We start from the raw sequence: 10,940 nt of genomic DNA on the forward strand, positions 1-10,940 counted from the left end.
TTTTTCATTTAAAAATGGCCTCGAGCTCATTATAAAATTGTTGAATAGAAATAAAAATGTTTTTTAATTGAATTGGATATGAAAATTTACAGAAAAAAATATTTTTCACGTAATTGAAACGTTTGCATACATATAAAACGTACCCTATGGTACAATTGTCGCAAACGAAAAGCAAACGTTTCTCGTTGGGGAAAATGACAGTGAATCTTACAATTTGTTTCCGACTATGTACAAAACTGTACAAAACCACAAATGATATGATGATCGATGAGCAAATGGAAATTGTTTTGTACAGTTTAATTTCGTACCCTGTTCACAGAGCATGTGCTCTACAGCTTCCTCATCTGTTTTGCTTCTCCTGCACATATTATGATGAACAGAGGTACCCAGTTGGACTTGGTTGCTTCCAAAATGTACGGTTCTTTTTCAGCGTTTCCGTTTTCTTCATTCTCCGTTGGTAGCTTGGTTGGTTTGATGAAGCTTTTGGTAGGCAAAAAAGTTTTGAAAATATAACCAAATATAACATTAAAATTTGTTTTAATTTGCGTTTACACGTTCAAAACACTGCTTTCACTTTGCTCACTCACTTCCCAAAGCTATGACCGATTAGCTGTAGAAATAGAACGAGAAATTACCTATCGGCTTGAAAGAAAAATTGGTGATAGCCAAAGTGTGAGTGTATTGGTAAAAAAGGGTGAGTGTATGCAAATTGAAACAAATTAAAAACATTTTTTTTTATTGAAATGCATAAAATGTCTGATTTTGTTTTCTCAGGGCGTGTGTGAATCGGTAACAAAGTTCTATGGGGAAAGCTGTTGAATAATATTTTTAATATGGTGAGACAGTTTTGCCCACAGTATACAGTAAACCAGCCATTGACAATATGCTTATTTTAAAATTCCCACCATGCAAAACATGAGAAATAGGCAACAATCGTCAATGGCAACAAATTGGCGACTCACCGATTTATTGCCTTGGTGACAAATCGGCAACAGCATTTTTTCATGTCAATTTTGGAATAAATAAGTTATCAAAAATTCCCAAACTTATAAATTTCGCGTTAACAATATTATCCAAAGGCCTCTAATTTATACCAAAGACAGGATTGAAAAAATAGGAAGCCTCATAGCGAAAGAAAGAATTAGTTCCGTTTCTAAGTTCCAATTTTGCATAAAAAAAAATAAATGAAGTATTCAAAAGAATAAAATTATTCCAACTATCGCCTGAAGCAATAATAAGGCGATCAGAAAACGATTCATTCAGGTAATAAGAACGTTTCCGGCGAGTTGCCTTCGGCGGACGTTTTAGAACGACTGGTAATAAGAAATCGATACGATGGCGATATTGCCGACAATAAATTTGTTTCCGAGGGCGACACGTTTTCTTATTGCCGGCAACAAAAATTGTTTGGTGGGTTAATACATGATATATTGTGCATGTATAGGATTATTTTGTCATTAACCCATAGGCAATGACGGGCGCAAAAGTACCCCCAAATGTTTGTTGATATATTTGAAATGTAAATTTTAACAGCGAAACTCGTAAAAAAAAATAATAAGACAAAAATATTGTTGATTACTACATGGGAGGTGGTTGTGGTTATAGACAGATTTCACCAAAATTTAATTCTAACCTAAATTATACCAAAGGCAACTTCGGCACCGACTTTCGTTAAAATATCTAAATTTTGTTCAAGTTAGCGTGTTTACGAACAGACACGACTGAACCAATTCATTTCGTCATTCTGAATATTTTGATAAATATGTATGTAAGACTATGTGTATATACTTCTTATACCGTTGAAAAATGCCTTGCTTATCTGCATAAACCTTTCCTGCATTAGTTCGAGCGTCGATTTATAACTTCGGGTACATATTTCATAAAAACCTTGCAGATGTCCACTATAATAGTGGTATATTAGAGAGTTCTACCTTTAAGCTAAGTAATACTTGTTTTACTCCCTAATTTATGGGTCAATTTTACAAAATCAGCCCACCATTATTCACTCAAAGTTGTGCTTGTAACCAGATATGACTTATGAGGAACTGCATCCGATTATAATTGCTTACGCTGCAAGCCTGATTTGCTAGGAATTTTGTTTTTCTCGTTGTTTTATTTTATGTTACTTGGAAATATTTTCCACTATAAGAAAATATTGAAATTGGATTTCATTTGGGTTAAAGAAAACGACAACTGTGAAAAAATATCAACCAATACATTCAAATAAATTGTCAAATAAGCATATTTACATTTTTTGTTTTGCCTATCTGGATTACTGTATACTGTGGTTTTGCCAATCTGCTGTGTGAAATGAAATATTTTTTGACAGCAGTAAATTTTTGATAACCGCAGATTTATTTGGAATAAAATATTACAAATTGAAGTGAAATTAATATATTAAGAAAGCATCTACTATCGTTGATTGCAATTCATCTATTTAAGCTTTTATTTAACGAAAAATTACACACATAAACAATCTTTGCGATTGTCAAAATTTTCTATGCATTTGTCAAAAATTTCACTAGCCTCATGAGCTACTGAAATTTAATTCACCTCATAGTTGTCAAAAATTTACTCGACGCGAACTTTGTTACCGATTCACACACGCTCTCACATACAAAAAAAAAAAATTGATATGGATTGAATCAATCTCAAAGGTATGTACACTAGGGTGTCCCGTCAAAAAATTTTTTTGAGCTACACTATCGCAAGAGGTATCGAAATTTGCGTAATTTTACACATGTTAAGAAAAAGGTAAAAAAGTCAGAATTGTGTGTCATTTTGAGGGCTCTACCACACCATGAAGTTTTCCACGTATTTTATATGAGAAAAAAACACTTCTTCGTAGAAATAGAGATAAGATCCTTAAAAGTCAATATTTTTCAATTTGCAAACTCTTTTTCTTTGTAGGAGACTTCAAAGAATAATATCCAGTTATTTATTTAACCTTTTTTTAATATTAATGATTTTTGTATGGTTCCCCCATTTAATTATTTTGGGGATTTTGGGGACCTATAAAAAATTATTATTATATTAGTATTATTCTTTGAATTCTCCTTAAGAGAAAAAGAGTTTGCAAATTGAAAAAATATTGACTTTTAAGGATTTTATCTCTATTTCTACGAAGAAGTGTTTTTTCTCATATAAAATACGTGGAAAACTTCATGGTATGGTAGAGCCCTCAAAATGACACACAATTCTGACTTTTTTAACTTTTTCTGAACATGTGTAAAATTACGCAAATTTCGATACCTCTTGCGATAGTGTAGCTAAAAAAAAAATACTATGTGGAAATGAACTTAATGATTATTTTTTTTTAATGTAATGACACGATTATTTGTTAATGCTCGACTTTGTCATTTGCCATTTAATGCCTAATGGAAATCCAGCATCAGAAATCTCGTTTTAATGATGAAAAAAATTTTGGTAGTTTGGAAACTGATTTGGTAGGCGTTTTGGTACCTAAAAATATTTTCAAGTGGCAACACTGATTTTTTAGCCTTCCATGGTAGTGAAAAAAAGTTATTTCTTCATGTAGATTTTTTCTAATTTTTCCTACAGAATTTAAATGTGCTTCGAATTTCTCGTGAAAAAACCAATACCCTAAAAGGCATTCTTGGGGAACCACATTCTGCATGGTCCGACTGGGTAGGCGCTACAGCAAACAAGTGTGACCTAAAAGTGAGTGAGGCTGTATAAATCGAGTCCATGCACAAATAAAAATACTTTTTCACAATTCCACCATATTATTTAATTTTTTATTTTTGTAAATATTTGTATATTAATAGCATGTGAGGCTCAAAGCCCTATTGGGCATAATCTGATTGCCTCAGTAATCGTGTAGCGCACATTTGCACATTATTTTTGTACCACAAAAACATGGAAAAATACATTAAGGGCCAAATTCACAGTGCGTAATTAACTCAGAATTGGCAATTATTTAACTACAGATTTTTGTACTGAAAAATTTAGATACTCATTTACGAAAGTTTGCTATTTGTGCCGAAGCAAGATTTTGTTTCAGTTTATGGCCTGCCTTTACTCTGTGATTAACCGATAAATAGTTTTTTTTCATGCTTTTAGACAAACAATGAAAGGAAATTTTGAGTTAATGCATTTCTGAAGAACGTGTTCTATTCGCACCCAGAATAATACCAGTCGCTGTACACACTACCTGACGGCGATTGCGTCAGAATTCATTTGAATTAGTACCGTCGATAGTAAGAAAACAAATCACAACTAATTTCAATGCGCGCAATTTTCACTCGTCATGGATACATAAGTGCATGTCCAATAGAAAACCAATTACAATAACACTAACACTAACATATTAAAATGCCTTTGGTAATTATTGACGGTGACCGACTGCGTGTAATAAGTAGCAAGCGCTGGGTTCCACTTCTTGGCATTCCAGGGGGTTGCCTACACGCCAACGGTGATTAAATTTTGTAATTGACAAAGCAGCTGTGACGAAATGCGACACTGATACGAGAGGATATGACATGATATTTACGCTATGATACGACGGGGGGCATAGCGATGAAGGGAGCGTAAAGCACCCACTGGCAAAAGACTAACACCCACCAGCAATAGCAAAAAGCGATAGCGCGTGAGCACTAGGGTGGTAAAAAAAAAAGTGAAGTCGGAAAAAATTAAACTGTTTTTTTGTTTTTTGAAATCAAGAAAAATTTAAAGGTCGCTCAAAGCTCTCAAAATTGTCCGTGTGTGTATTTTATATGGGGAAAAAAGAATTTTTTTCGAGCTCATATATATAAAACCTCTGCAGCGAGCTTTAAAAAGTCTCGCCCGCGGTCGCAGTTTTGAGCATTAAAATTCGGACTTTAATTTTTTACATGCATTTTTCGGACTACCCTAGTGAGCGCCCATATTCACACACACACACAGAAAAACATCTCGCGCTTAAATTTAGTCGTCGCGTCACTGGCAGCAGGTAGTATTAAGTAATATTTTCATATGAGTAGATTAGTGTTGCATGTGCCGGTGCGTATTTTTAGGCGTTTATACGCGCTTTGATTTAGAATTAGTTGAGCGGATTTTTCGTTGTTTCATTTTGATATTGACACATCGATTATAGCGTGTTTATCAAATGTCAATTAAGTGCACCCCTGACAATGCTTATCATTTCGCCGTTTATTATTCTAATTTGTAGCGTTAAGCGGCGAATAAAATAACAAGGCACTTGTTGACGCTTCATAAATTTTGCAGAGTTAAAGTTTATTTTTGATTTATTTGTGTCACACATACTAATACAAGCATGATGTAAATTGGTGTACAAGTATTGAGGTACATTATTCTATAATACCGCTAGGTGAAAATATAAAAGTGCTAAGTCAATGTGCTTGCTTGGTTAGAAGGAGCTTTAAAATACGCCTAGAAATGTTGTGCCTTCACGTAAATTTCTTTAAAAGTCATAATTTCATTAAAAAGTGGACTAAGCACATTTCACCACTAAGCCAGCGCTAAAAAAGTATGCATTTAATTAAGTCTGACATTATAAAAGCTGTTACTCTTTTAGCTACCAGCTAATAAGCGCCCCTTTTTACTGTGAGCGAGTAAAATTTTACAACAGCAATATATTTGCTTGCTTTCAGGTGTGTATGCGTGTGTGTTTGTGCTTTAGAAATTATTATCTGCGGGCTCTGCTTCCTCTTCTCCTTCTTCTTCCTCCCCAATTGGCTGCTCTTCTTCTTCAACCATTTCCTCCTCCACCTCCTCCTCTTGGAGGCGTTCGCCAATTATAATCTCCTCAGCAAGTTGATATAGTTCGCGCATATCCTGTTAAAATTGGCGAATTTTAAAAATACACACAAACATTTTTCTTCTCCTCCACAACAAATTTTCCCCTTACCGATGCTTGCTGCAGCTGCAGTATTTTATTATCTTGATAACGTAACTGCTCAAATTGTGTTTTTGAGATTAGATAGCCACGCTCTACATCGAATTCCATTTCATCTTCCAACTCGGCTGCATGCCGTCGCTTCGATTCGCTTATGGTGCTGCCGCGTTCGTGCACCTCGGATTCGGTGGAAATATCTGAAGCATCGTCCAAATATTTTCTGCTTTGTTGTTCCTCTTTTTCCCGGTCGGATAGTTCTCTGATTACCTCCTTGCCTTCGGATTCAACTGCGCCTTCGGCTTCGGCTTGTATGATGTCTTGTACATGCTTTTGTATAACAGCCTGTGGACGTTTGAAAAATGGCAAAAATTTATAAAAAATTTTCAGAAATTTTGAGAAAAAAATTGTGTTTCTTAATGAGCACCTTTATAAGGCTTGAACAAATTTTTTATAATTAACAAGTTAATCCTTGACCTCTTAAACATTAAGAAAATAGAGCAAAATTGTTTGCTGCTTTTACACATTTGGCTCATAAGCTAACCAAGGTCCAATAAAATGGATTTTGAATTTCTAAACAGGTGGTAGTCGTCTTTAAAAATATTCTCGAAATAAACCTTTCTAAAAGCCCATTCGTTTGAATCCCATGGATTTTGAATTACAAAATAGGAGGCAACCCTTTTCAATACCTTAAACAGATTTTGACCTCCAAAACAGGTGGCAACGCTCATTTTCGAAATAATGCCTTCTTTAACTTCTCTCGTTTTATTCCCAGAAAAAAATATTTCATTTAATTTGTTAATTATGTTGACTTCAAAATTTTGAACAGGTGGCAACCATCTTCAATGTTTTTTTCGAAATACATCGTTTTAGAATCTCTTTCGTTTGACAACCACAATGATTTTTTTATTTATTTAAACCTATTTGTTTAGCTGAGGGAGAGTGGGAGATCAGGTTTAGAGCTGAGATCCAGGTTGAGGAGTTGAGGAGGTAGGGATTACCTTTGTTACGAATATTGAGCTCATATGGTTTATACTACTATAGATCCACATCAAGTCAACCACGCACTTCATATGCTCGGTATGAGAGAGAGAGAGAGAAAGATATGCGGGCAGGCGGATGAAGCGGTAGCAGAAGATGTGACCCTTTTGCCATTTATAGTTTGGGTGACTCCTTTGGAGGAATTATGCTCTAGCTGTCGTAGGCTGCTGCAATGAGCTGGAATGTATTCAGGGTGCGGGTAGGCATGCTTAGCCAATGGCTACCATAAAGGTGCCACCTCTGAATGCATTCATCCAGAGCCCCTTTTAAAAATTACTCCTGGAGTGGAGTGTGGGCGATGCTTAAAGCACAGTTCCACTTACTTATTCTGTAAAAGTCAAGTATTAAGGCTTTATCCTAGATATGAAGGTGACGGCGAAAGAAGTCAAAATGCGCTTTTCACTGTTGCAAGGGGCAAGTGAATCTTTTCTTGTGGAAACGACCATCCCCTAATATAAATTGAAAAGTTGCCAAGTGGAACTTCAAAAACTATCAAAGTTATCGCAACGAAATTCCCAAGCCGCAGTGACTGGACTCAAAAAAAGGGCCCAGTTCTTGGAGGTCTCAACTGTTTCTACGGACGGGTTGAAAATGGAATGCGGCGTTGGCGAATTGGTGGGTTTCTTTCTTAAAGAAATTTAACCCAGAGCTATCCTTTCGCCTATTAGACCATGCAGCGTTTGCAATGAAGGAAGCAGTAACTTAAATCAAAGCGAATGCACCCGCGAGAACGAAGGTAAATATGTTCTCAGATAGCCAAGCGGCTATTCAGGCACTTTTTTTTACCTCTGTTAGATTTAAAATAGAGGATGACGGTTGGAGAGTACTGGCCTGGATTTCCGATCAATACGAAATTAACCTGAAATATTAACTAGACAGCGGACGAACTAGTAGGGGCGGCTATGAACTGAAAGTGTCCCACACAGAGGTAGGGCCGTAGAGGATCGGCTGTTCTTTGTGTGATATGCCACACTTAAAATCAGGTTTTTTTTTTTAAGGAATTAGCAAAGAAAATACCTACAAACTCTTGATAGTCTGCGCAGGAAACTGGGGTACATTCTGAATAGATCGGTGTACCCGTAAATATTTTATGTCGCAGATCAAAGAAGTTGGAGCACTTTCTGTGCGAGTGCCCAGCCCCCTCAAGGACGATGACACACTCTTCAAACCATTCCTGCAGAATATTTCAGAGTGCAGCTGCTTCTCTCTGCACGACGTACTGAAATTTATTAAATTTTCGGTTGCTTAGAGGAGTTTTGGAATTAAAATAGCAAAAATTGCTGAGTGCTTGTCACCAGGGTAGCAATCCACTTAAACTAACCATCAAAGCAAAACTTCCGAAAATCTTTAATTTAGTATTTCATTCATTCAAAATATATACACACATACATTCATACATACCTTGAAAAGTTATAAATGACATTTTTTACTCACCGTCTTCTCAGCCAATTCTTTGCCAAGTTTGGTATCTGTAGCTTTGGGAGTTTGTTTTGCACCCTCTTCTAATTGTTTCACAATGCGTTGCTCGGCTTCACGGAATTTTTTCCTAAGATACATAAAAACCAGAAACATAACTATTATGCGAGAAAATAATGAAAGTCGAATCAATAATTATTATAGTAGGATAAACATTTTTGGGGTCAAATGTTTAACGAGTTCATTGCACGGTAGTGGCTTTAATAGGATCCATAACCAGACACATCCCTTAGGCATGTGAATGGGAGAGTGGCAGCCTCCAGAAGAGAGGTTCCGTTAACATATATACAAATCGGTTGAAAACGGGTGTTAAGCTGAAAGCGGTTTGCCTGAAATTCATTTTTAGTCGCAGGTTTAGGCTGAGGAAACTGCAGCATATTTTAGAAATTAGTGGACGAGGTGGTTGACCGACTTCTTAATAGTGTAATCCGAATAAGAAAGGTAAATACCTACTCAGGGTTCTAGAATCGCTTATCGTACGATCGAAGCTGGCCAGCGTCACCTCGGACTACTTCAAAGCTGGCTGCTTTGGGTCCGACGGCACAACGACTTTTGTAGGAAATCGTATGGCCATCTTTGCCGACAGAGAGCGTATGGAAATTCGTGTGGCAACCTGTGGAATGATCCTGCATATCTATAAGAACTTAGCTATATAGAGCACTGTGCGAACACCGCGACAGAACGCGGGCAGTCAAAAAAACGTCTGCAGTAACAACTCTCGGCCTTAATGGGAGTGCTAACCAGACACTGTCTATTAGGCAACTATGCGGTATGACTTGATATCGTTTCGGATCCCGATATTCATAGAATTCGTCGCAGCATTTCCTTCTTGGCTGCCTTGCCTTCGAAAGACTAAGGTTGAAGCACCTTGAGACTTCGTTCATTAACCTTTGCGGGAAGCTCTCTGGAGTGGACCTCAGCTGTCTGCGGAACTTCATTTTGAGCAACCGGTGCTTTCCTAAAAACTTTAGACGGATTACCTGCAGTTATAATTAAAGGAAAGCATTCTTTAAGTGGTAGCATAATGGACACAACAAAAAAAATGTCTAGGCGGGCTAATCACGGGGCTGAAACCCCGCTAAACAAAACTAATGTTTTTCAAAATGCCTGGGAATGTGAACAAAATCAGAAAAATACTACGCATGCTGCTTAAATAACTTGAGTAATAGTTTACTTTTTGGCGCTCGCAACTTATTGGAATAGAACAATTGACTTCTATTAATATAAGTTATTAAGTACTGTACGAATATCGGTAGAATACATATATATTTACAATCATACATATGTGTACTTGTAATTACATACGTACTTATTTTCCATCAGTAATGGAGTTTAACAAAAATTGTCTTACCTAGCCCTCACTATATTAATTATATCCAGTTTGTCCGATGTAAATGGCGTTGGTACACGCAGTGAGCGTTCCTTCATTTTAGCTCGTTCTTCTTCAAGGAATCGCTTTAGCTCCTGCTCACATTCGCGCCATTCTTCGTTGTCGATGCTAAATGAAAAAAAAAACAAGAAAAGGTGTGGGATTAACAACATAAGTACTAAAAATTGAAAGAAAATACGGAAAATAATCAGTTAGATTACGCATGCTTTTGTGACCGCCACATTTATTGGTTTGCTGCATGGCGTATAGGGATACACGTCACTGTTCGCAGTCATAAATTTGAAGTAGTGACGGACTTTGTTTAATTAAGATCCAACATTAACACCACCGATAAAGCGAAGAAAAATTTTGCTAGCAGGTGCTACTTGGACTCGGTGGTCGTGGTCGACGAGAAAGATGGAATGATGAACTGTACGAACATTGGCATAGTTAAGCGCATAAAAATGAAACGATTGCGCTACGGGGATAAGACCTTCGACCCCGCACCCATGAGTGGACAACGAAAGCAAGGGCACCCACGAATACAATGGAAGGACCAAGTGCAGAAGGATATGTCCGCATTTGTCCGCACCGACAAACGGTTGTAGTCCCAAATAATAAGAAGAAGAAGCAAGAGCAGGCTACAGAGTAAAAGCTATGAAAATGTTTCGAAAGTGATTCCGAGCTGGGACAAAACGGAATAGTAGATTACACTGTGGAAAATTATGTGAGAACAGGACCAAAGGATGGATGCCTTCCTTAATAAACTTTTACGGGGATCTCACGAGCAAAGTTCTTCCTGTTACTTGAACAGACATTTATCTTAATATTATTCTTAATCTTAAACTTAATCTCAATCTCAATCTTAATCTTAATTTTAATTCTAATCTTAATTCCAGTCCCAATCATTTTCTTACAATTAATTATAAAGTTAATTTTAATCTTGATCCCTATGTTAATTTTAATTTTAACCTTAATATTCAGGTTTATGCTAATCTTTATATTAATCCTAATCTTGATCTTAATTTTAATGTTAATTTTAATCATAATCTTAATACTAAACTTGGTCTTACCCTTATACTTAATTTAATTTAATCTTGCTCTTAAAACTAATCTTCATCTTCAGCTTCATCCTCATCTTCAGCTTCATCCTCATCTTCATCTTCATCTTCATCTTCATCTTCATCTTCATCTTCATCT

At 36.3% G+C, this 10,940-nt stretch overlaps 2 protein-coding genes across 2 annotated transcripts in view; one reads left to right on the forward strand and one right to left on the reverse strand.

The window, feature by feature from the left end:
- LOC118740647 (CD109 antigen) overlaps positions 1-10,940 on the forward strand; it is a 158,186-nt gene that overhangs the window by 45,928 nt on the left and 101,318 nt on the right.
- Positions 5,113-10,940, reverse strand: part of LOC118740651 (golgin subfamily A member 6-like protein 22) — a gene marked incomplete at its 5' end in the record, with an annotated part of 500,945 nt that continues 495,117 nt past the window's right edge. Inside the window, 4 exon segments of the mRNA XM_036472264.1 lie at positions 5,113-5,796; positions 5,870-6,199; positions 8,330-8,441; positions 9,723-9,869. Coding sequence (XP_036328157.1) covers positions 5,638-5,796; positions 5,870-6,199; positions 8,330-8,441; positions 9,723-9,869 — 748 coding nt within the window. The 3' untranslated portion in view covers positions 5,113-5,637.

This window comes from Rhagoletis pomonella, unplaced genomic scaffold, assembly GCF_013731165.1.
Source record: "Rhagoletis pomonella isolate Grant_MI unplaced genomic scaffold, Rhpom_1.0 Rhpom_scaffold_00006, whole genome shotgun sequence".
Classification (NCBI taxonomy): domain Eukaryota; kingdom Metazoa; phylum Arthropoda; class Insecta; order Diptera; family Tephritidae; genus Rhagoletis; species Rhagoletis pomonella.